The sequence below is a fragment of the Fundulus heteroclitus genome, chromosome 13, assembly GCF_011125445.2.
Source record: "Fundulus heteroclitus isolate FHET01 chromosome 13, MU-UCD_Fhet_4.1, whole genome shotgun sequence".
NCBI lineage: Eukaryota > Metazoa > Chordata > Actinopteri > Cyprinodontiformes > Fundulidae > Fundulus > Fundulus heteroclitus.
Genome location: NC_046373.1, coordinates 25,750,660 through 25,777,614, shown reverse-complemented (window position 1 = coordinate 25,777,614; position 26,955 = coordinate 25,750,660). Strand labels below are relative to the sequence as shown.

The 26,955-nt window shown below is 35.9% G+C and overlaps 2 protein-coding genes across 6 annotated transcripts in view; one reads left to right on the top strand and one right to left on the bottom strand.

Moving 5' to 3' along the window:
• Positions 1 to 26,955, top strand: part of LOC105921420 (collagen alpha-1(XIV) chain-like) — a 443,569-nt gene that overhangs the window by 189,497 nt on the left and 227,117 nt on the right. For all 4 annotated transcript variants that reach the window (XM_036145490.1, XM_036145487.1, XM_036145488.1 and 1 more), the window contains exons 31-34: positions 2,277 to 2,435; positions 3,385 to 3,462; positions 4,153 to 4,239; positions 4,719 to 4,772. In XM_036145490.1, the coding sequence (XP_036001383.1) occupies positions 2,277 to 2,435; positions 3,385 to 3,462; positions 4,153 to 4,239; positions 4,719 to 4,772 (378 nt within the window). The remainder of the gene's footprint in view (positions 1 to 2,276; positions 2,436 to 3,384; positions 3,463 to 4,152; positions 4,240 to 4,718; positions 4,773 to 26,955) is intronic.
• The window catches only part of LOC110367966 (CD209 antigen-like protein A), a 42,173-nt gene continuing 24,299 nt past the window's right edge, over positions 9,082 to 26,955 (bottom strand). Inside the window, exons 1-4 of one of the 2 annotated variants that reach the window (XM_036145497.1) lie at positions 15,464 to 15,790; positions 15,102 to 15,244; positions 13,929 to 14,047; positions 9,082 to 9,490 (exon numbers count right to left, since the gene is read on the bottom strand). In XM_036145497.1, the coding sequence (XP_036001390.1) occupies positions 9,379 to 9,490; positions 13,929 to 14,047; positions 15,102 to 15,244; positions 15,464 to 15,566 (477 nt within the window). In that variant the 5' untranslated portion in view covers positions 15,567 to 15,790 and the 3' untranslated portion in view covers positions 9,082 to 9,378. Of the gene's footprint in view, positions 9,491 to 13,928; positions 14,048 to 15,101; positions 15,245 to 15,463; positions 15,791 to 26,955 lie in introns of those variants that run through there. The other variant, XR_004932297.1, reaches the window with a different exon arrangement.

Below are 26,955 nucleotides of genomic sequence, written 5' to 3'. Positions count from 1 at the left end.
GATTCATGAGGATTAATGCATTTGAAGCCTAGACAGCCCCAATCCAGCTATCCATCACCCATTCCGTCCCATCATCGCCCATAAACACGAGTCAATACTGATTCTGTACCCAGAGGCAGGAGTCCGACTTGTTCGGTGCTTAATCGTGGTTTCAGGCATGAATGACCTGGCTCCTTTTATGGCCACAGGATCATAATTGGAGAAACATCTTCTAACAAGGAATGTTTTGCAGTTTGAAATGAAGACAAGATATCTGGAAAATGAGGTTAAAGAGGAACTCACATGCTGAGATATTTAGAACAGGAAACTGTTCATCTTCCGCCTTCATAATGAAGCTAAACATTAAGGAGATTCTGCTGTCTGAGTTGATGATTATATTACAAGTCAGAAGAGGAACATAAAGAAGGTCAAAAGGATCTAATCATACAAAGTTACTGGTGGATTCATGTTGTCAGAAAACTGCCATAGTTAGACATTGATGAGATATAAAAAGTCTCTCTGTGTGTTCGCTGTTTGAATTTGGAGTTAATCTGTGTGCAGTTAGAGAAAAGCATACAGATTTGTCTTTAGCACAAACATTTGGTCACAGGCATTAATCTAAGATAAGAACACTAAATAAATACAGTTTTATTTTAAAATATGTTTAATAATTCTAAATTAGTGCATTTAATGTAAACCAACAGAACATAAGTTACCTTCGCTTCTTTGTCTTCTGCATTCTCGCATTTTAATCTCATCATCTCCTTAAACTCTTTTTATGGATGCTGAACACGGTGCTGTTAATGTGTCTTTGACACCAATTAAATAGAATAGCTCACAACAGCTTGTCAGGGTGTCACATTTCTGAGAGAGAGGGACTTCTCAGTTCAGCACTCAACATCCATGCCGCTAAGAACAACACCTGCATCTGTCGTGTTAACAGAGGTGTGCCGCCACCATGGAGAGAAGAGCCCTTCCAGTCCCACATGGACTCGTCTTCCAACAGCGATCGCATCTATGGTCCAATAGGAAAATTTTAAGCCAATGTTGATATAAGATATAAACTTTGCTGTAATGTCCAGTAACCTGCATTTTGACGACTTCTCTGCATCAATTAAACTTCCCATAATCTCGTGCGGCATCACTATCACTGGCACATGCCCCAAACAAATACCACATGGCCAACACCCTCTCCTTGTATAAACACATGCAGAAAATGTGAGCGGGAAATAAATATTGGTTGTTTAAATCAATCTAATTTTACTTATAGGTTAAAAAATGACTGACGATATCGACACTAAAGCTGATATTTTATACTTCCCTAAAAGGAAGGAGAAGAGCAGACAAAGTGGACGTCCTCCTGAGGAGGCTGTTCTCTAGTATTAATTATATATTTAACAAGTCTAACATGTCTAGTGTTTTATTGTATGCTGGAATGTGCTGGAGGGTAGGGGTAAAGGAGACCAACAGAGACTAAATGGGCTGACCTGGTGAGGTAGAAGAGGATTTAGTCCAAGCTAAGCGCTGTCCTGGAGTACCTCTGTTACCCTTTGCGTCATAACTTCTGACTGCAAAGGAGCTCCTTTAGTGACAGAGTTTTGTCAAGAAGCTGTTCCACTAACGAACTCAATGATTTTGTTTTTATACCACAGGCTACAAGCATGTTACATGCATCTATCAAGACAAAGAAGGGACCATGAGTGTTTTTAGTGTTTGTTACCATTAGTTTTTGTTATTATTATTACTTTTTATAATTTTTTTCTTTGTTTTTTTTAGATTTTTACTAATCCAGGTACTCTTTAAAGCATCAATTCAGTCATTTATGGAGGTAGATTTAATTTCAAAGCCATGCACTGACCCGATTTTGAATACCAGGTCCACATCCAGCCCTGGTTCTGGCACCATAAATTAATTCAGTTTTAGATATGGTTTATGTTCCCCAACTGAGAGACTTTAATTTCATGTAGTGGGTGTTGCGTGATTGTTTCAGTTTTATCTGCAGGGAAATTGTCAGAAGAGAAACTGGATTCATTTACACCTGCACACAGGCAGAGGGAGCTCTTCTCCTTCTGCTTGAACAGCCACATTTTCTCTCTGCCTCGTAGGCGCTACTTAATGTGAAAAAAAAAAATGTTGCAGAACATACTACAGGTATACCGTCTTATCTGTTGTAACTACTGCAATTATTAATATTGTTATAACATTCTGGTCCCAAAGCAATAAATGTTAGTTGCACAAAGACCACTTTAAGAAATTCATGAAATTGTGTTTTTTTTTTTTTTTTTTTTTTTATGCAGCTGCACATTGCAATCAGCAAGACGAGTGCCAAAGTGTTCATCGACTGCAAAATGGTGTCAGAGAAATTCATCAACGCGGCAGGAAACATCACCACAGATGGAATGGAAGTTCTGGGGAGGATGGTTCGCTCTCGGGAGAACAAGGACAACTCTGCACCGGTAAAAACGCCGTGGACACTCAGTGTACCACATGCAGCTGTTTGTATCTTCTCTTCTCACACTCAGGCACTTGATTCCACTTTACTCTATATCCAGATCTGATCAATGTTGTAGCAAAAAAAGTCTGTAAATGCTGTAAGATCTGATATGTGGTTTTGCTTGATGACTATACTGATAGTTTTAAGAAAGGACTTTAAGATGCATGAAAGTAATTTAATTTAATAAAAGAAGGGTAGAATACTGAAGCCATTAAATTTTCACTGTGATATGTTGCAAACTTTAAGTTAGGTTTTTAAGAGTCTCCAGGCATGAACACAGAGTGTAATTAGGCTCCCAGCAGGCCTATCATCTTCAGTCATGTTATTATCAGTCCATCTGATTGGCTAGGTCACAAAGATCATCTCAACAAGACCTCCTGTGTCGCATTAATTACAATAAATGTCCAGAGCAGCGGCAGGACTTCTATATTAGTCGTTTTATCCTTTTATTCAGTTTCTGTTTCCCTACATCTGGAGTACAGTCTTTGAAACTGATTTTGTTGTAAAACTTACTGGAGATTTTTTTTTTTTTTCTGCTTTTCTTTTGCAAATTCGGACACATTTCAGCGAGGGCCCATGCTAAGAGGTTACAGTTACAGTTGCTGATTTTTAATTTGTTCTTTATTGTTCATTGTGCAGATACCAATGTTAGCGAGACAAACACACACTTCTTCAGTCACAGAGAACCAGAGTGGATTTTCTTTTCATATATTAATAGTACAAGTGTTCCCACAACCAAAGATGGGTTTTAACCCACAGGGAAATTCACTTAGTTATACAAGAAGTCATCTGTAAGTTTAATGAGAGTGAGAGAGAGATCCAAATCATCACTGTAAAAACATATTTATTTAAAATTATTTAGTTACTTTTTGCTGTATTCAAACTTGTATCTTATGTCATTTCTCCTGCAGTTCCAGCTCCAGAACTTTGACATTGTATGCAGCACTTCATGGGCCAGCAGAGACAAATGCTGTGAACTTCCCGGTCTGGTAAGGTCAAACTTAAAATTTGTTTGAATCTCTTTTCAGATTGCTACTGTGTCTCCAAAAATAATACAAAATGGCCGAAGAAGCTTCAGTGGGAGATCTGGAATAATAACTGACATGTTGTAAATATTCCCACCGTGTTCTGAAAGTTACTTTCACGCTCAAATTCGCCCTGAGTCCAAACAGTCTCTGGATCTTTTCCTCACATCTGTTAAAATGAAGTACATTTATGTTGTCTTTTACAATGTATTTGTTTGCTAATTTGATATTTTTAAGTAATTTTCAGATTTTCTTTAAGTATATTTTGGCCAAGACGTAAGATTTGGTGGATATCTTACCTGGAGCACCTGGCTAAGTAAAGTGAAGCAAAAAAAGCAAAGATGTGCCAAATTAAGTACAAACTCAAAATTCACATGGTGATGTATGTGAATTGTGTTTTATGAACCTTTTAAACTTGCTAACGAGTATAACTTTGTTCAAAAATGTAAAGCCTAGGTCAGAGAAATGGTTGCAAAAAACAAATAAGCTATGGCAGTTCAGATGGACATTATTTTCTAGATTTTCATCAGCTTACTTGATTCATGTTAAGTATCAAAAGTTTTCTTTCTTTGCTTTGTCATATTGTAAACCATTTTGCCACCATATTAAGTTTATTTTTTCTTTGTCATTTGCATCATCGTCATCATCATCCAGAGGAAGGAGGCAGACTGTCCAGCCTTGCCCAAAGCCTGCACCTGCACACAGGACAGCAAAGGACCGGCTGGTCCTCCCGGAGTGCCTGTGAGCAACACACTGTGATTATCCTGGCTATCTGATAGATAGATAGATAGATAGATAGATAGATAGATAGATAGATAGATAGATAGATAGATAGATAGATAGATAGATAGATAGATAGATAGATAGATAGATAGATAGATAGATAGATAGATAGATAGATGTTCCTTTATAATGAAGAAACACTGCCAATAAATATTGTAAAGTAGGCATGTTAAACAGCACAGAATAACTACAGGGCTTTAGAGATGCCCATAGTCAACCTAGCAAACACAGATCATGTCACATACTCATCCATCCTGTCAAAAAAATTGAATATACAGTTTGAACTGCTTTGGTTTCAATATTATACTTGTTCCATTTCAGCTGTTCCCATACTTCACTATGGATCCATTTTTTGTAATTCCATTCAGTTACATAAAACAGATTAAAGTTATTGATCTTGCATCTCTAATTACCATTTTTGTTTTGGTTTCCAACAGGGAGGCCCTGGAATCAGAGGGGCCAGAGGCGATCGAGGGGAGCCGGGCCCAGTGGTGAGTTGTGCTGGTTTGCTCTTTTGAAAGCCACCACTGTGTGGAAAATGGGATAAAATCTGTTTCTTTCTGAATGAAATCCTAAAGCGGGTGTAATTCTTAAAAAAAAAAAAAGATGCTTGCTGGCTCCTTTGTTGATGCTGCTGTGTTGTGCTGATTGTTTATGAGCTGAAAAATGTTGTTTGGTGCTGTAATTGGGATCTGATGCATTTGCTTAGGTAAGTCGTACATAAAACACTGCTGCTCTACTGTACAACCCAGCTGCTCATCTCCACTGTTTACCATCACCAGACGCCTCTTTCCTGGCAGCGTTCTCTGCTCACTATATATTTCAGCGATTTAAGCATTTGTTATCTTTCCTTCAGCTTATTTCCAACCACTTTCATTTCTTTAGTATTCTTATTTGAAACAACACAACTGTAAATTGGAAAAATTGCAAAGTAGTGTTCGGGTGTGTAATATAGATTTCCATTTTCAGTTTTCAACAGTTTTGTTTGCTTTATCTGTTAAGTGGCTGTGATTTTTGGCTGAGTAGTTTATAGCTGTCCTGCAGCTGATTGCTGATGGCTGCCATGTGTGAAGAATTGCATCAGTTGTTTAAGAAGTGAAGCAACCGAAAAATGTTTGATGGCTTTGTATAAATCACTTGGTTAATTATGAGATGTGTTCTACCTGAATCTTTGATGTGTAGATAGTTATAGCTTGTTAGAAGTTATCTCTACGGTCCTAGAGATTATTTAGGGTAAAAATAATTCCATGTTTTCTACCATTTCTTTCTCCTGTATCTATGAACTTTCTGGGTTCTCTAAGGCTGAAGATCTGCAAAACTAAAATAATTATTTAACTTTAAATTATGATGATTTTCTATCATCCTTCCTGCACCGTTTTCTTAACTTCTTTATACTTTTTATATAGATTAAGGATTAAGACTGATCGAAGTTAACACTGCAGTTTGCTGCCTGACAGCTTTTGGCAGAAAACAGGTGGATTTAACAGTTCAACATTATGGACATAATGTGAAACATCAAGCGAGAGGTTTCTCCTTCTGTAGACTTAAACAAAGTATGATTTTAAAGGTAGGGAAATCATATTTCCATCACAAAACCTGCAACCTGTAACAGTCTCATATTAAACATCTTATATGACTGATCTACCTGTAATCTTTAAAGGTCTTTCCATTTTGGAAACGGTCTTCTGTCTTGAAGCCTTTGAAGTGATTTAAACTGATTCTGTTCAATTTCCTTATCTCAGATTGCTAAGAATTATCTTAAAGCTATCAACAGTAAGTCCAGACAACAATAAGTGCTTGCTAGTTTCCAGCTGTAATATATAAAATGTCTATAAACATATTTATAAATGACCCATGAACTTCAACAGCATAAGACAGATAGACCTACAAGCTGAAAGTAAATGAAAAGTAAATGAAGTGAATCACATGTTATTACTGTAGCATTGTTATTATCTATAGCAGGGCTGATTTTTGGTTTAGATTTTTATACATCTGCTCTCTTTGCTGAAAATGGTATCATTACTGCTTTGTGTTCTCGTTCCTCTTCAGAGAAATTAATACACTTTGGTTGAATACATGCATTCATAATTTCTAAAATAATAAATCTTTCACAGACTTAGTATTTGAAGACACTTAATAATATGAAACAGCTGAAAAGATGTTGAACTAAACTCGCTCCTCTTGAAAAAAAACGTAAGCTTTACTCTAAGGTTGACCTCTTTATGACTTAATGTAGCAAGAGGTAAGGTTTGGATTGATGTCTGTGCTTAAAAGGCAGCGAACAGCAGTTCACATCAGCCAGTCTTTTTGGGTCTCTGGATTGTCCATCTAGGGATTAAATGGTGCTTCGGGGGACTTCGATGTCCATGTTGGCATCAATGGCATCACCTAAAGGGTTGTGATCAAGAAGAATGGCCTCCTTGGTCTGGATCTGAGTTGTGTTTTGTTGATGGACTTCCATGCAAAGCGAATAAAGGCCAAAATGTCACTATTTGAACAAATCTATCGGCTTCTTCTTACTGAGAGCCATCCATTGTGTTAATTCATGTAGTTGTAGATGTACACCTTCTTCTTCACTCACTCTGCTGTGTCGCCTTGCTTTGTAATGCTGTATCAATTTGAAACGTAACTCACTCTACTTGTAAAAACAGACTTTTCTCTGAAAGAGACACTCTGAAGTTGATATTTAGCTGTGTTGTTGGTGCCACTTTTTTCCATCCAGCCTTCTTTCCACTTTCAGCCGTAAGCTTTGAGGAAGTACAAGTATTTAAAGTAACTTATTTTATTTTATTGCACACGAAGATTGTAAATAAGTACAAGAGCAAAAGCTTATTTGTTGTTGGAGACTCTAATGCTACATAACAGAAGTACTTACTAATTTAACATGAAACTGTTTTCTTGCAAAAAATAAAACAAACTGTTACTGATGAAATCTCGCGAGCTTTCAAGGTTTCACTCGCAGATCAGTCTGGTTACTTTCTGTTAAAGAAAATTTGGAGCCGTTCACCAAACAAACGTCCAATCAGCGTTGGCTTTGAGGCGGGTTGAGGTGTGACGCAACGAGAAGCGCAACAGTTCAGTCTAAAGAACATGGCGGCTTCAGCCGATTAAACTAGCGTTAGCGTGGCTATCGAGCAAGTTTTATCGGAATTACAGAGTATTTCTTCTCTGAAAGAAGAGCAAAACACTGCTCTGGAGGCTTTTCTCAGAGGAAAAGATGTTTTTGCTCTTCTCCCGACTGGTTTTGGCAAGAGCTTGATCTATCAATTGGCTCCTCTTGTCGTGAAGAAAATGGGAAAGGTGAAAAATCCCATAATAGTGGTAGTATCTCCGTTGGTTGCCCTGATGGAATATCAGATCAGAGAGGCTGGGAAGCTAGGAGTCTCTGCCATGCAGCTCGGAGGAATCAACGATACAGACATCCTCCATGGCCGAATACAGTTGGTGTTTGGTAGCCCAGAGTCTTGGTTACTCTATGAGAAATGGAGGGATATGCTTTCCTCCGAAGTATACCGTGAAGACTTGGTGGGGATTGTCGTTGATGAGGTGCATGTCACATATAAATGGTAAGTTTAAAAACGTTAATGTTAGTTACAAAAAGCACTAGCAATTTGTTCATAAGCAATGTTGGGTCAGTCATAAAGGATGAAGATTAAAATGTTTTTTGTATGGTATATACACGTCTATATTTATGTTGTATGTGAACGCCAAACAACCTATACAGGTTTTGTTTTCGTCGTCGCTCTGTTAGTACGTCATATGCTTTGTTGATCTGATTGGTTTATTTGGCTTGTCTATCACCAACATAGGCCAATCAGCTGACCAGTATTTTCACCCTTTCCCAAAATTACTTCAACGGAAGGTTTCCAGATGGATATGCGGAGCAAATCCATCTGGCGGAGTCAGGTTAGCTTAACACACCCTTCATGGAAAGGCCCTTACAAGTACAACATAAATTAACATGTCTATTTAAAACAGGATATTGCATATTAGCTGCTAAACTGATCTCTAGAGCAGTGTTTCCCAAACCTTTAGTCAAGTGACCCATTTGAAAGAGATGGAACATCGTGACTCTGTTCAAATTAAGCTTTATTTACATAAAGGAAAATCGTTTTAAATACATCCTATGCATTTTACAGTCTTCTAAGCATTTTTGTTTATTCATTGACAAATAATCTCAAAATTATTTTTTAAATTTGAATGCACTTCTTTTTGGAAATGATGTTCACATTTTAAATGTAATTAAGCAAAACATTTCAGAATAATGCAAACTCCGAGCTCTCACTTTTTCTCTCTTGAATAGTAAAAAAACAAACATAATAAGCCTTTGACAACACAATATTGTTGTTGAGTATTGTACAAAACTATCAGAACAAAACATACAGACATCAAAAATCAAAAATACTATTTTGTATGCATTCCAGTCTGGTGTACAAGAGGGCTTCACTGGGCTTCCATGAAGAGAATAGCATGCAATGCTAAAAATGTTTCAGAAAATGTATTGTCAAAATATTGTATTTATTATATTTATTTATAATACGAGACACTTTAATTTACTAATTTACTTATTTTTTAAGATAATTTGAAGTTACACAAGTGAACCCTGTTCTTAGCTCATTGTGTAATACCACTACCAGCAAAAATGTGGTTACATTTTAATCATTTAAAATTAAACAATCTAACAATTAAGTTACATTTTAATTGTTTAAAATTAAAAATTAAATTGTTTAAAATGTAACCACAGCTAGTGGATTTTAATTAAAATGTAACCACAGCTAGTATTAGGTTGCACTTTGAATTCAGGTCAACTCCCAGATGAAATGTTTGACATAAAAACAAGTTTCTAAAATAATTTCTTTAATTTGTTATTGTAAAGAGGAGGGGAAGAAAGTTGATTAATCGGATTTGGGGTAAGAAAAATCCAAGACTTAATTTGTAAGCCATGTCAGTTTTACAACATACCTAATCAAAACATTATTAGTCACGATTTGCTTACATTGTCCCTTTGGATAAACCTCTGAGGGAAACTAAAAGCCATGTGTTGTGACACCAGGAAAAAAATAATCTTAAAAAAGGAAGTTGGTGGTTTCTTTATGTCTATTTTTCACAAATCCAGCCATAATGGTAAGATGAATATCTTCGTATCCATTCCCCATCATCATTGCAGCATGTTGCATACCCATACCTGGACAAACTTGCTTCCCAAAACCTGTGGATAAATAAAAACTTTGTTAAACATCACAGATTTATGTTCAGATTCCAGAACACATTTATTTTTTAAGGGTAAGTATTATGTATTTCACACATGCAAGGAGGGCTGGTGGAACAGGATTTGTTTTACTTATAGCTGCTCATTGCGCACATCCTTGGTAATTTTTCTCAGTGTCTTTAACTTGATTGTTGTTTTAATTTCCTTGAGGGGCTTTTTCTTGAAATGTCTTAAACCTTTTTAGACTTTAAAACTTTGAGCCGTTCTGGTCTGTGAACATTTAATTTTTTTAATATTTTCTTTTTAATAAATTGGGTCGATGTTAACTTCTGGTTTTATCCTCTTTGTCAACTTTTCCTGGGTTTGTTTTTTTAAAGATAATTGGTTTACTTTTGTTTATTTCAGTCTTTACTCACATTAGCGCTATTTAAATTTTGTTTTAGGTTAGTTTTCTCTGTTTTTGGTTTTCCTCCATGACTCTGCTTGTGTTTTGCTTTATTTTCCATCAAGTTCCTCGTTTTTGCTGCCTGTTTACCTATTATTTCACCTCTCCATTTTGATGCTTACTCTTCATAATAATGCACGGTTAGTGTTAATTTATTTTCTTTTGGGAAAAAAAAAACATTCTTAGAATGGCAGGAGTTTTTGCTGTAAAGTTTTATGTTTCTAAATTTTCCACTTTGAATTCACTCAAAACTCTATTTGGTACTCCAACTAAATGTGGTTGTTACGTACATCATAGTTATAGTAGATATATGAACAATCAAATTAAATATTAAATATAGACCAACTGAAATTAACTCAAATGTTAGTTAGAATCCAAATAGGTGCTCATAGTATTATTATTTTCCATTCTTTTGATACATTGTGTAAAATGACATAGATTTTATGGTATTTTGGATCTTTAATTAATCCAACAGATGTGCTTTTAGAGTGCAGAAAAAAACTTAAATTTCTGATATTAAAAAACAGACCTTTTTGCTGTGGTAACCATGAAAACACGGTGGTGCCAAAAGCAAACTAATATAAGTTTCAACTAATATTCTTCTACCTTTCAACACTTTTTTTATATAATTTTTAAGATTTAATTCATTGTTGTCAGTTGTGAATCATCCACCCATCTCCACTCATACTTTGTTCCTATCCGCATGCGTTGAAGACCAATCCAAGATTCTGCATTTGTATTTAGTATTTTTTTTTTTTTTTTTTACAAATTCCCAGTTCAATGTGGGTTGAAAAATGTTTGCTTTAAAATTACATATTTTGGTTAATGTAATACAAAAAAATATATATTTTGCCGAATTACAAAAACTGTTTCATACCCTATAACAGTAGATTATATTTGGTCTTTTATTATGTCAGAATAATAAAAAGTCGTCTTTTATAACTTATTTCAGTAAAAAAAACTTTCTTATATTTAGGTTTATTTTGTTGTAATTATTTTACTTTTCACCTCTGTGAGATCATTATTTAGGTTCTATAACATGGTCTGGGTGAATACTAGATTCTGATTGGCTGTATAGTGTGTGTTAAAAAGTGTTATATGACACCTATAAAAAGGCTCCGGTCAAATAGCCTGCTAACTTTTAGAGAATGGCTGCGTTAGAGTCTAAAGCAGAGGTATTTAATGTGAGGCGGTATGAGCGAGGTGGTCGTCAGAGTAATTCCTGACCCTCACCTTAGCCTCCATGCTTGTAAACCCTCTCTGTTATTTGTGGTTACATGAAAAATAAGATAATTGGTGACAGATAAAGAAAATAATATTATTCTTATTCAGATGTTCAAGGTATTTGGTTAAATAAATATCTATGTAGTAATTTTTTTTTACATTATATTGTTAGTCACTTTTGCTTTTCCCCCTCTTTTTTCAGAATGTATCATATGTTTGAATTTAACATATGAATTCATCATCTGGTAAAGATGCACACTTTAATTGTATTATCTGATTGAATTTGACTTTGGAAAATGCCTTGAGATGACATTTATCATGAATTGGCGCTATATAAATAAAATCTAATTAGCAACCTCCCCTGTAACTGGCATTAGAAACATTATATTCTGATGCTATTTGTTAAATGTAAATAAAACACCCACCTCTGATTTAGAGCCTTATTAGATTACACGTATGAAATCTTTTTTTTTTTTTTTTACGTTGAGATCTCATCAAAAGAAATGTGCTTTGTTTATTTTATGAATCAAACCTGTTTGAAGAGTCAAAGCTTTTTTTTAGGTTTTGGATAATCACTGAACAAGACCATTAGGTGATTTATGAAAACATGCACTTGCTGACAAATCCAAATGTGTTAACAATTGGTTGTTGATAAATCTGGGGCTCCAGGGTATGATCATTATTTATGCACTAAATCCCATTTTTGATTATGCAACATGGATGAATAAAAGGGAAAATTTCTCCAATTTCAATTTAATAAAATAAAATAATTAGATTTTTAATTTTAATAGTTTCTTTTTAAATTTCCCGTAATGGTAAATGGCTTGTACTTTTATAGTTCTTTAACCAGTCTGGCGAACTCCAAAGCTTCACACTACAGTTTAGTCATTCACACACACACCCTGATGGTGGTGAGCTATGTTAATAGCTACAGCTGCCCTGGGGCAGGCTGACAGGTGGGAGGCTGCCATGTACCGGCACCACCGGGCCCTCTGACCACCGCTAGCAGGCAAAGTGGGTGAAGTGTCTTGTGCAAGGACACAACAACAGAGACAGTCAGAGCGGGGTATCGAACCGGCAACCCGCAGGATGCACTGCCTAACCTCTGCGCCACCATCGCCCCGTAATATTGTATATTGCTGCAATGACAAAATTTACATTGTCCTTTGCACTACATTAAAGTATTTGAATGCAAAGTTATCACCTGAAATCCTTTTCCAGTAAAGGTCAACTTCTTCTGCAACTCTCCCTTTCCATTTTGACAGATTGTTGTTTGCTTTCCACACAATTAATAAAAGTTGTCCAACGTACTCAATCTGTTAATGTTTAGGCTTTAAAATATTTGTCAGCAGGCTTCACTGTACCATTCACAATAATCTATCAAACACTTTAAAAAGGATAAAAAAAGGAAGGTAAACAGAGGATGAATATGTAATTTATTCAAATTATTATTTCAATGTTATCAGAGAAACTAACGGCAATAAATATTCCACATTTAACATACAATCATTGTACTCAGTTTTGTATCAATATAGAATTGGAGTAAATAATGTTTATTTTAAAACCTTCAGAGAAAGTTGTTGCATTATCTAAAAGTGATATATAGTAGTTTTAAATCAGGTGAAATATGGTTAAGAACTAAGAACTATACAAGGTCTGTTTTAAACTACTCCACACAACATAATTAATCAAAACATCATCAGTCACTATTTGCTTATATGGTCCCTCTGGATAAACCTCTGAGGGAAACCATCAGCCATGAGTTGACCCCAGGAAGTGGGTGGTTTCTTGTTGTCTGTCTATTTCTCACAAATCCAGCTACTGGGATACTTTTTTTTTAACTGCAAGTTTTGTTAATTTTTCATACATGCTGGGAGGACTCGGGGAACAGCAGATTTGTTTTATTTATTGGTGATTGTGTAATCCTCGTGTAACTCCTTTTTTTTCTCAGCATCTTTAACTTTATTGTCCTTAATTTATTTCCTGGAGGTTATTTTTCTTGAAAAGCCTTAAACTTTTTCAGACTTTAAAACTTTAAGTCTTGTGGTCTGTGAACTTAGTTTTATCTTAGTTTTGTCAACCTTTAGTCTTCCTTCATGACTCTGTTTGTTCTTTGTTTCCTTTCCATTATGTTCCTAGTTTCTGCAGCCTCCTTTGTAATTACTTCCTCCTTCACCATGAATCAAGATATTTTACCTCTGTTAGTGTTAAAAGGTTTTTAACTAAAAAATAATAATCGAGCGCAGCAGAAGTTTATTGTTTTGTTTTTGTTTTTTTTTGCCAGAGAGTTTGGTGCTAAATTTCTCCTTTAAATTCATCCAAAGCTCTAAATGTCATACACATATTACTCTGACTAAATCTGATTTTGTCCATCATACTTACAGCAGATACATGAACAAACAGACTAGATGGAAAATACATACTAACTTGAGATTAACTTTTTATTCTTGTAAATTTTTAAACATTAGTTAAGGTTACTGAATGCATAGCATAGCTTTTTATTCATTGTCTAACATTTATCGATGGCCGTCACACAAGACTTTTTATGGGTAATTTTGAATTGTTAAGTAATCCAACAGATCTATGTGCTTTTAGCATTAAGATAAAAATGTAAACATCTCATATAAAAAATACAAAATGTTTTGTTGTTAAGCGACAGTGGTAACCATGACAATAGTGGCATTGCAAACAAAAAAAATCAGTTTAAAAAAATATTGTTCTGCCTTTTAACACTGTTCCAGATTTAGGTAATTTTAAGATTAATCTCACATTTTTGTCACTGGTGATCCATCCACCCATTCCCACTCATACGTCCCTGTTGTTCCTGTCAACACGCGTTGAAGACCAATCCAGGATTCTCCCTCTTTATTCAGTTGTTTCACAAAGTCCTAGTTGAGGGGAGATTGAAAAATGTTTTCTTTAAAATGTCATATTTCAGTTGATGTATTTGAAGAATAAGATTTTGTCTTATTGCAAAAACAGATCTAAACCCTATAACACTTGATTATACTTGGTCTTTTTGGTCACCTTAATCTTAAGATAATAAAAAGTCATGTTTTTTTAACTTGTTTCAATCAAAATAAAAACATCTTTATTCATATCTAGATTATTTTCTTCCTCGATTTTTTTTTTTGTATAAAACTTTTGAAGCAATGAAAAATATGTGATTATAATGCTTTTCAAACTATGGTATATGTTTATTTATGTCTTGATTGTTGTAAACAAAATCAATTTAAATAAAATAAACATTCCTTGTGGTATCTGACAGGTGTAAGAAATGTAATAGATTGATCTGATCTGTTTATATCAAGTTCTGGGAAAAATATAGATAATAAACCAACGGACCAAACCTTCAGATACCAGAATTTTTTAGATCTGCAAAGCAATATCAAAAAATATCCATCATCTCCCTGAATATTCTCAAAGGAAATTAGTTTATGCCTGAAACTTTAACAACCCTGAAAGATGAGAATTTAGCTCTTTTAATTGGTAAAAGAGTGAGGCTATATTTTTAAAGATAAAACTGTACTTTTCTTTAAATAGAACCATGGATGTAGCTATTTGCATTTAAATTACTTTTTTTTTCAACATTAGATTTAGACTATTGTAATTCAACTGCATATTTACAATTTACATTTAAGCAAAATGTCATTGCAAAGTAAAAAACAGAAGACAAACGAGAAACATCATACATATTCCATATATACCACACTATATTGCGCACTTAAGATTCTTGCATTTTCACAAAAAATTATGGTGTGCATTGTAAGATTTCCTTACTTGTTGTGCTTACTGACCAGTTTTATGTGGTACAATGCGCTCAATAATCTGTTAAAATGTGTAAGTATGACTTTGGTTAACAATAAAGCCACTCTGCTCAATAGATTTTTGGAGCATTACGGTACACTGTGTCACTACACAGATATTAACAAACAGACCCACCTGTTCTTCTGGACTGTCTATGATCACCAGATCAGCTCCTCTGTCTTGACAGTGTTTCCTGCTGTCAGACCACGATTTTGTCTCCTTATATTTACAGTAACAGCTGCATCCAAATCTTGTCCATCCATCAGGACACCACTTTCCTTCAAACACATGTAATGTTGTTCTGCATCAGGCACTATTCTTAAAACCATTATCAACAACATTAATATTAGATTTTCTTTAGTTTATTCCCAAATAGTCACTGTCCTTTTGGCAGTATTTATATTTTCAAGAAAAAACTAAATTGATTCTAGAAAATAGAAACCAGGATTAAGGGTGGGTCATACAGATTTTCTTTGAAAAAATTTTCTTTTTCTCACCTTTAATGTGATTCTTGAGTCTGTTTACTTCATCTGTTAATTGGCTTTGATTTTTTCTGAGTATTTCATAGCTCTCCTGTAGTTGACTGTTCTTAGCTGCCATGTCCGAATAACGACATCAGCGGGTTAGTAAGAGAAAACAGAGTATAGAAATGTGCAACTTCAATTTTGGTTAAGTATGAAATGTGTCTTACCTAATAGTTTGATTTGTAGTTGGCTGTCGCTTTTCGTTAATCTTTTGATCTCCAAGGGGACTAAAGGATCAAAGAAGCACAATCCCTATTTTAGATTGACAGATTTAAAGAACCTCATTAATATTAAAGCAAATATTACCAGTTTTTCACAAATTTTGATCAAGGTAAAGTTTTTTTAATAATACAAATATCAGGAAGTAAAAAGTAAATAACTTACTAACTTTGCGTCATCATTATATTTACATTTGCAGTAAAGAGTTGTTGTAACTACAAAAGAATTTGTGCTTAGAAAAAGTTGTCAGAACTAATAACAGTATTCCCGAGTGACTCGGCATGTTGCATTGTCAGAAAAAATGATATTTTAGAGCAGGGGTTCCCAAACTTTTTTAGCCAACCGGGTTAACGCACTCCCAATCTTCCAAAAAAAAAAAGTGTGTGTATATATATATATATATATATATATATATATATGTCACTCGGGAATACTGTTATTAGTTCTGACAACTTTTTCTAAGCACAAATTCTTTTGTAGTTACAACAACTCTTTACTGCAAATGTAAATATAATGATGACGCAAAGTTAGTAAGTTATTTACTTTATTAAAGTTAGTAAATTATTTACTTTTTACTTCCTGATATTTGTATTATTAAAAAAACTTTACATTATTATATATTATATATATATATATATATATATATATATATATATATATATATATATATATATATATATATATATATATATATATAAATAACCACACACTTTTTTTTTTTGGAAGATTGGGAGTGCGTTAACTCGGTTGGCTAAAAAAGTTTGGGAACCCCTGCTCTAAAATATCATATCATATATATATATATATATATATATATATATATATATATATATATATATATATATATATTAGGGCTGGGCAACGATTAAAATATTTAATCGCGATTAATCGCCCTGATTAATCGCGATTAATCGCATTGTATTTACAAACTCCAAGAATGAATTCAAAAGTAGTGTAAAGAGCACTTTTATTTTAATGTTCTGCTGCCATATGAACAAAAGTGTTGTAACATTTGTAGCACATATTTTATACTGGATATTTTCAACCCATCTATTGAATTTAGTGCACTAGTTGATCTTTTCTTCATAAGAGAACAAGCACTGCAGCCAAAATATGGCCTTTTTTGACCTGCTGTATATTAGCCAGTCCCTAAGCTTGATGTATCATGAAACTGTTGACCTTTTGGGTTTTGTGGTTTTTATTTTATTATTACAATTAAATAATAATAATAATAATAATAATAATAATAATAATAATAATAATAATAATAATAATAATGTTTTGTTCAGTGTTTTTTCGCTAATCCACCTCTTATATATTTCAATCCTTATGTAATTTTGTCTGTGTTGTGTGCACCTGCCTGTTGCTTTAATCCTATAAATTTGCCCGTCGCGGGATAAAAAAAGGATTAGCTAATGTTATCTTATCTTAAATAACACTTTTTAATATATGTACTGGGTTCTTTCAAGGTCTTAATTACATGTTATGTGTGGGCTCCAGTAACATCCATCCATCCATCCATCCATCCACTGATCTACCTGGATGTTCCCTGGAGGACTGAAACGCCTCAGTCAGAGACGTCTGTGGGTCTGTCGGGGCAGTGAGAGAAGTTTCGTCTCCTCTCTCCGTTTCTGGGGCTCGACGTTTTCATGTTTTTTTCACGTGCTTAGATAAATTTGTTGTGTTTCCACTGAAATGAACCGGCTTTTTACAAAACATACAGCTTGATTTAATTTACGGTATTAAAATAAAGCCAAACGGTGCTACTTCCCCCGTTCATGTTTTTTCGCTGCTGCGTTCTCTCTCAGCTGTTTGTGTGTTAAATTTGTGTGAGAGCTGAGTGGGCGGGCCAGGCTGAGCCTGCGTGCTGGTTGGCTGGCGCAGCTGAGCCATGTACGAGAGGGGAGGGGGAGCGGGAGAGTGCTGTAGTCAGCGCGCCTGCTGACTGACACTGACTGAAAGCATGTGAGCAACATGCGTTAATGCGCGATAAAATAAATATCGCCGTTAATGGTCTAATGAATTAACGCGAAATTAACGCGTTAACTTGCCCAGCCCTAATATATATATATATATATATATTTAGAGAGAGAGAAGTTGCAGTTCAAAAAGTCACGACAAAGGTTATGTAAATAAAATTAAAATATAAATTAAATTGCAATAAGTTACACACAACATCCACAGCAGAAGCCAGAGAAAGACCGGTCACACCTCAACAACCTGAAATGTCTCTGAAGCAGAGACCTGGTGGATTCTTAGACTCTGATGATCTACCTGCTTGTTCTCACTTTATTTAATTCATGTAGCAGCTTCTTAATCTGAGACTCACAATTTACGCCACAAAATACAAACATGAAGAAGTTTGATTTGTGTCCGAGGACGAGCGAGCGAGTGAGCTACACTTTTGTAGAGCAGCACAGAGTAACAATAACAGAGCCCTCCATAAAGCTGTTATTAATCAGAGAAATAAAAAGTTATGTTGTGATTGTTTCACAGCGGTTACATCCAGCAGGTAAACACGCCCATACCAATACTCCTCAGCTCTCTGCAGCCCCATCTCAGGTTTTACAGCTTTGTGCATTAGCATAGTCCAGAAACCGCGTCTACCACCCCACCAGCACCAGTGGAGGCTGCAGCGGTGTGCTTCATATGCACGTCAGAGCTTGTCACCGGTTCAATCGCGGCCCCATGAGCAGCGCTGTTTTTAGGCACTGCGCGATCGATAGCGACATTTAATCTCGTAAATAAAATTTTTTGGCCCGAATTAAATTTTCCCTCTGCTGACATAAACGTCGTAAAGTAAGGAGACAGAAAGAGACATTTTCTGATTCTCGCTCGTTTTCTTCTCCTGGATCAGTTGCAATTCTCTCCTCTATTGCCTCCAATTACTCACTCCCTCTCCCCCTTCATCGTTAACTTTAACCCACCAGTCGCCCAAACCACGACTCCTCCCCCCGGAAGCCACACATTTCTTCCGTATAAACCCAAAATAACCTACTTAAAGAAACAGTATACTGTTGTACATTTAGATCACATTTACTCTAGATTGAGACTGAATTATGGTCTCCGGGAACCCTACCACAACTTGAATGTGGCTGTGTCAAATTAAATGTGAAACAAAAAAAATTATTTTAGTGTCATTGCAACCTTGACCCTGCTGTGCGTTTAGTACTTGCCACAACGTTTCCCCCCGCTCATTCCCTGCCTGTTATATCACATTGTCACTGCCATTGCTGTCACATCTACCCTAGCCTGTTCCCAGACATTCTGCTAAATTTCCCTGCAAACACAATTGACATTCTGACAGATTTGCACTGTTATAGTGGAGGCTTAATCTATTATAGAGGGGGGATAGAATTGCTCATATTTTGAAAACTTTGTATTTTTTTTATCTCTTGAAGAATTTTAAGTAATCTGAAACAGAAAATATAGAAAAACATGCAGATATTTAGTATTCTTACAAGCATGTGTCAGAGCTTTTTAACTGCTTTATAAATCTAAAGGGGTTTAATTTAACAAACCGGGAGGAATGATTTATTTGGTATGTTCTGGTAGTAAAGCTGTCTGTTGATTTGCTGTTAATGAAAGATACCTTGTTATAGTGACACTGATAGCTTTAGTCTCATGTTGACTGGTTAAATACAAAGCAAGAAGCATTTGATCTGCATTTTATGCAAAATAAATTTTATGTTGATGTGTTACATATGTTTTTCTTACGGTATATGGCCAGGGTGATGATTGTACATAACATCAAAATCCACAGCACCATTTTGCACAGTTTTGCATTTCGGCCAGGACTTTTGCCAGCTGCTGGTGAACTCTGCACCTCTGGGCCTACAGAGGAAAAAAAGCAGAGAGGAAAAGCAAGCTTTAAATTGACCATGGGTTAAAGCAAACTTTAGCTTCTGTCAAGTTAAGTTGGTGGTGAGAATTTGACAGGTTGGATGTGAAGATGTGGATTGAAAAGGTAAGAAGGATAAAGATATGGTTAGATTTAAACAAATGATCAATGAATGTCAAATTAGTAGACATATGATATTTGCAATCAAAAGTTTTTATATAATACATGGATAGCTGCTGATGCTATTATGATCAACTGTGTAAGAGAGAGAAGATGATTTTTTTTGGGTTATTCTTGATGAAAATATTAACTGGAAACAAACATCAGTAATGCAAGGATGAAAATATCAAAGATAATTGAATTATTACTTAGAGGGAAAGATTCATTGAATACAAGGTTGATGGAATTTCATGACTTGGTAGACACGTTTTTAATGTATGTTTAAAATAAATAATGACATATTACCAGTAAATTAGCAAAAAAGTTTGATCAAAAATAGTTTTATAATTTCAAGTAATTAGAGAATTAAAAAAATAAGTCAGAACTAGTACGATTGAACCTTGTATTTTTTTGTTTATAGAGTAGAACAATAAGTCTAACCAAAGAGAGCAGATCAGTATTCATTTAAAAAAAATATCTAAATATATCATGTTGTCAGTATATCATAATAGATAGTGGAGGGTTGCATTTAAAATATCATATCCTCATTCCTTATTACTTGCAATTTCCAAATACGTATGTACTTTGTGTATGGTTGGTTGACCAATGTTAAGTTTATCATGTTTTATTAACCAGTGGGGTATAGATTTTTCTTCTTTGTATCCATTCTCATAGATTTTTTTCATGTTTTTATGTTCAAATTAACATATGTTATTCTTATTTTCTGTCATTAAAATAAAAAAGCCTTTATTTCTGCAAACAACTGCAGAAACAAACACCACACCAGTTTCTAATTCTTCTCTACCTACCATTAATATGCCAGGATACAGCTCTGAACGGCCAGCTTCTTAGCAATGTCCTTTTGAGATATCCCGTCCCTTTGGAGGGTGTTGGTGACTGCTGGACAACCATCCAATCGGTAGTGGTCCCCATAAATATTTATATTTATGGGGACATAACATGTCTGACTTAAAATTACATTTTTCTATTGGTGTTGTGTAATAGTGTGACAAACTTAATTTAGAATTTACGTCTGTAATAATCCATTGTTATCAGAAGTAAGAGAATAAATTGCTTGAAATGTTTTGTTCTCTGTGATGAATCTATAGATCTGCTTAACTTTTGGTAATATGAAAACTTAATGTCATGCACCTGTGCGAGGAAAGCCGATCAGCTCTATGATGGCTGTGGTTTCTGTTTCTTCTGTGGTGCTAGTCTAGACTTCAACACAGCTAAAATAAGTTTATACACATAATCTGGATTTGTTGTATATTATTTATAAAACAGTAACATTCACTTGACCATCCTAAAATAAACAGGAAGATACTGAGGTGTAGGTTATAATTATTTTTTGTTTTGTTTTGGCAAATGGTAAATGGCTTGTACTTGTATAGCCCTTTTACTAGTCTGACAACCACAAAGAGCTTCACACTACAGTTAGTCATTCACCCACACATTCACACCCTGACGGTGGTGAGCTATGTTCGCAGCTACAGCTGCCCTGGTACTTATATGTAACTGCAGCAGTCAGGAATATTCAAAAAAGCCAGAAAAAGTGCCATGGTGTCCTATAATACTTACCTTCTCCCTGTGGCAGAGAAACCATGTAGTCAGCAACATCTTCTGCAGACTCGTAGATATTTACCTCCCTCTCCACCCATTCTGAGTCCTCTGGCTCCTTTTTGGAAAATCTTATTTTTGGTGTTGAATCTACATAGGAGTAAATATCTGAGGATATCCTGATACAGCCAAGAATTGGAACTGAGTTTTCTATTTCTGGATTTTGTGAAGTACAAGTCTATTCTTGTATACCACAGAGCATCAAATTCTGGTTTTCAAAACTGTTTTCACTGTTGCTGCTTTTGAGCATCCATTCTTCTGGTTTCAGATGATAGATTTGAGGAAGTTGCAACCCTTAAAGAAACAGTGATGATAAGCCCACAAGCTTATCTGAAATAGAAACTCACACCATAACTTTGTGAATACCTTTGTAAGTTCTTGTAAACATTTCACACATTAATATATCAGCATTCATAGCCTAAAAAGACCTAGTTTTGGGGATAGAGTTTTTGAATATTTTTCCGACAGTGTATTGGTCTGCGATTCAACCCTAAAACCACACAAGCGCAAGCTGAAGATTAGCATTTTTTTCCACAGGAAATGCCACTTCACAAGTTAAAGAAACTGAAAGCATCTCCCTTTCAGCTCTTATTTTTGAAAAATAAATTATTCTGGGCTTTTTAAAACAAGAAAAAAGACCATCTGGTAATCTCCATGCATATTGCATTAATAGGCTGGGTTTTTTGCATTGTTAAATATTTTCTGCTGCGCAATATTTCCTCTGGTATTTACTTTTTATCTTCTATTCTTGTTATTTTTCAGAACTAATCTTTAGATTAGACTAGTTTGTTATTTTTAATCATTATTCTTTTATTGCTAATAACTGTCTGAATGTTTGCCACTGTTACACCTGAATTTCCCCATTGCAGGATTTCTTATCTTAACATCATACTGTCCTTACAAATGACATACTGTATTTTTAGCCTTGTGTGGTCAGATGTCAGATCAGCCTAATGTCATGTTTGTAGATTGAGAAAGTCAGACTATGGTAAAGCCATGGGTGAAAGGAAGCCGGTACGGTACAGTACAGCATACCGCTAAATGAATCAGATGCAGTCCTGGTAAGAGTGGCTGCTAGCTATAATTATCTCACTGAGAAGCAGTCACGGCTGCATGTCCATGTTAAATGGATTACTTTGATAATGAAAACAGGAAGATTACAGGAGGAATTGTTGGTAGAGCAGGTCAAGAAAAGCAGGGAGAGAAATTACAGATTCTAGCAAGGGACAGTTAAAGACTAGTTCCTGTATTTACAAAGAATCCTAAGACTAAAAGAAGCTCTTAGTGACACCATTTTATGAAACATCTTAGAATGTTTTAAAATCCTAAGATGTTTCTTAGAATTTTACCTCATTGTAATAAAAGTTCTTCACATAGCAGCTCAGGCCTTAAGAGAGCTCCTAATGGGAAAAAAATGTTAGGAGTAGTGAGGAGGACTTTTAGCGAGTCTCAAACTCAAATCCTTGAGGGCCGGTGTCCTGTAGCGTTTATGTGTCCCTTGCCCTACACAGCTGAATCAAATGGTTAATGGTCTTTACTTGTATAGCACTTTTTCAAGTCCAGAGGACTCCAAAGTGCTTTACACGACACAGTCATAAACCCCTTCTAGCACACAGTCACAGGCGATGAGATGCAGTTTGTGGCCACAGCTGCTCTGGGGCAGACTGGAAGAAGAAAGGCAGCGTCGGACCCTCTGACCCCTGCCCACAGGCAAACCAGGTGAAGTGTCTTGCCCAAGGACAAAATGACTGAGAACGGGTGGTTGAACCAGGAACCCGCCGTTAAAGGATGAACTCCTAGCATTAAAGCTAATTCACTAACAAGCAGTAAAGCTCTGCAGAGCTCTGCAGATGAGCTCATATTGGAGTCAGGTGTGTTGAAGCAGAGACCCATCTAAAAGTTGCAGGACCCTCCAGGACTGGAGTTTGAGACCTGTGCTTTAGAAGAATTTAGAATAAGTTGCAGAAAATATATAATCTAAATCAGGGGTTCCCAAACTTTTTTCGCCACGCACCCCATTCCGTCTCCCAACCGGGTTGACGCACCCCCAATAACAGTCACTGAATTTAATCTCATAAATAAAACTTTCGGCCCGAATTCAAATTTTCCTCTGCTGATGTAAACGACGTAAAGTCAGGTGAGAGAGAGAAAATTTGTTTGATTGTTGCTCGTTTTCTTCTCCCAGAATCATTGCAATTCTGATTCCTCTTTCTCTCTCTTCCTCTCCTCCTTAATAACCTTAGATGTCTCACCTGCATGACAATTTCCCTGATTTCAGACAAATGAGCATATTTGCCAGAATGATTGAAGCAGAGACCACAAACCATGTGCGCATCTAAAAGCACAATGCGGATATTTCATCTTAATATGAAGTTTAGAAGAAGAGTTATTCTAAATAAATACATTTTCATGTGAATACTGTAACGTTCCGTTATGACACCCAAGCACCAGGCCGAGGTTTTGCTGCTAACACTTTATTTTAGCACGAACAGAACGGGACAGCTTTCACCCCGCCAGTCCCCCCAACCACAACTCTTCCCCCCGGAAGCCACACATTTCTTCCGGTATGACCCCAAAGCAACAGCACTTGGCAATGAAGTCTAATACGGATCATTACAATACATTTTATTTATTGATTAAATTCACAGTCTATGATTTTAATCTTTGCAAAGGAAAGGTTTATTTACATGTCTTTATGGTGTGGGGAAAAACACGGTCAGACCGCCATAACAGTTTTCATCTCCCTGGTCTAAATGGTTATTTAGAAGTTTACTTGCATGATGCCAACTCCTCTCTGGCTTTTAACTGCTGCACTGAGCGCTTCTCACTTTGGTTCATAAAGCAGAGAAAAAGACCCTAAGAAAAAGATGCATTGATCTGAGGCAATGCACTTTATTTTCCACCTATTTGCAGCTTGAGCCAGGGACCAGTTTACCGTTTAACACTCGTCTATTCTGCTCCCAGAGCTGTGCAGACTGAGGCGCTGCTCCTCCGTCTAGTTTGTTTTAACTCTGTCAGTTTTCCTCCATTTGATGTCGGTCATTTTGCAAATGCAGCCGCTTTATACAAGCAGGCGATTACAGTAAAATGGGAGTGTGCATTAATATCAAACAGATTAAGTCATATAATCACCGGTGAGTAAAAATAAATAGGCAAATCAAAATAATGATGAGGGTATAGATAAGGTGCGTTCAAACATTTTGATGCTGTGTGACGATCAGTTAATTTTTTTCTAAGTTTCATCATCATGACGAACATTTGTGTTTTTTTTCTTTTTGACAACAGAGCTCTCCTTGGTGAACATTGTATTATTACGATTTTATATGCATGTGTTCCTGGGTATTGTAATCAGAATACATTTAGAATGAGTTTTGACGTGTTAAATTCTATCTTACAGTATTTGGTCATTTAGCTGATGATTCCAGCTAATATCAATATATAAAGCACTTTTCTGCTCAGGGTCACAAATCTATCTCATCTCCTTCACTTACCTCCTTTTTCTAACTGAGAACCATCCATCCCATCATTTATGCAGTTGTAGATATAAACTACCTTCTTCTCCCACTCTGCTGTGTCTTCTTGCTTTGTAATGCTGTATCTCACTTTTTGGAAGAAAACTGGAGTGTTCCTAATATCTGAAAACATTCTGACAATTTAAAACGGCCAAGCACTCAACTTAACTTACTGTACTTGTAAAAACAAACTTGACTCGAAGATTAAGACTTGAACTTGGTGTATAGCTGTGGTTTTAGTTCTAGCTTATCTGTCCAGCCTTCTTTCTGCTTTCACGCAAAAGCTTTGAGGAAGTGGAAGCATTTAAAAAACAGGCACCCCTAAAGTCTTTTGTTTTACTGCATGTAAACATTGTAAATGGGTACAATAAAATTGGTTGTTATTTGAAATGCTAATGCTGCATTCCTGAAGCCCCAACTAATTTGCTTATTAACATGAGAGTTTTCTTGCAAAAACATAACCGATTGTTGCTGATTTTCGTTTTTTTTTCTTTTGAGCAACAATGTTTGTAGGAACAGTAACTTGGCACACCCTTTGTGAAAAGGCCCCATCAAGTGCACCATAAATTACCATGTCTATTTAAAACAGGAAATCACACAATGACTGCTAAACTATTCTCTAAAGCAGAAGTCTTTAATGTGGGGCGGTAGGGCAGAGGTGGTTGTAAGATTAATTCCTGTCCCCAAACCTTATCTTAGCCTCCAGCCTTGTAAACCCTCTCTGTTATTTGTGGTTACATGAAAAATAAGATAATTGGTGACAGATAGAGAACAGAATATTCTTCTTATTCATATGTCTAAGGTATTTGTATGATTAAATGGCTTTTAAATACAATTCAATACTATTTTAATACTATTAATACTAAAAGTACTATTAAAAATACTATACTATTTTATATAGATGCTCTGATCAGTTTTTTAAGCTGCTGATTACAATACTGATCACCTGTGAAGGCCGATCACTGCCAATCACCGATACCAATCACATAGATTGGAGGCGGCGTACACCCTGGACAGGTCACCAGTCTATCACAGGGCAACACAGAGACAAACAGTACAAACAACCATTCTCACACACACACACACCTTAGGAGAATGGTGTCTGCAGAGGAAAGAGCAGCGAGGAAAAGCAAGCTTGAAATTGACCATGGTGTGAAACAAACTTTAGCTATTTGTAAATTTGTAACTGTGTTTAACCCATCCCTTAGGGAGCGGTGTGCTGCAACACTTAATGGTGCACCGGGAGCAAACAGGGGTTAAGGGTCTTGCTCAGGGACCTTTGTGTCCTCTCCAAGACACAAATGCCTAGCTCCCTGACCACTGGACCTCCACTCAAAGCTCAAAACTTATTATATTTAGTGATAGAAAGATTTGCAATTATACTGTATATTGACTGGTCTTGATGGTGTTGTGATAAAGTGTGTGAGAGATAACATTTTGGGGTGTTACTATTGGCCACTTTTCCATTGATAGCCCAATGCTTTAAAGCCCCAGGCTTTGTATTACCCCGGTATATGAAAGCCTGAGGCTTTTGAATTTTCCTCTTTGAATTAGCTAGGGGTCATTCATGTAAATCAACCCAACGACGTAAGTGATGTTGTGAAGATAAACTGCAGTATCACTCCGGTCCAGCGGGCAGCGGCACTAAGACAGCGGTCAAACAGACAAATGCAGTGATCCTGCCACCACCGTTGCCAAGCCCACTTAAGCGACTTTGGGCTTCCATTTTTCTAAAGTCCCTTGTAAATTCCGTTGGTTGCGTATTTTTGGGCTTGTTTTTGAAAGTGAAGTCGCTTATTAAGGCTGTAAAATAAGTGACGATAAACACGATTTATAAAGAGACCCGCTTGCGCTGCCACTCTTCAGACACCGTGAGTAAAACCGGCTGATATATCTCTCCGCCTCTTCACGTTCACACACTCCTTTCTACCCATACAAAAAAATATACTAGACGCCTCATTAGGTGCTGGAGCACATCCAGCATCACCGCCATATTGGCTGGGTCTTACACATCTAGGCTGACATAGGAGTCAACGGGAGTGAATGCAGAAAGAGCAACTTTGCTCATATTTTCTGCAGCTTAAGGTTGCAATAACCGGCAATAACTACTTAAA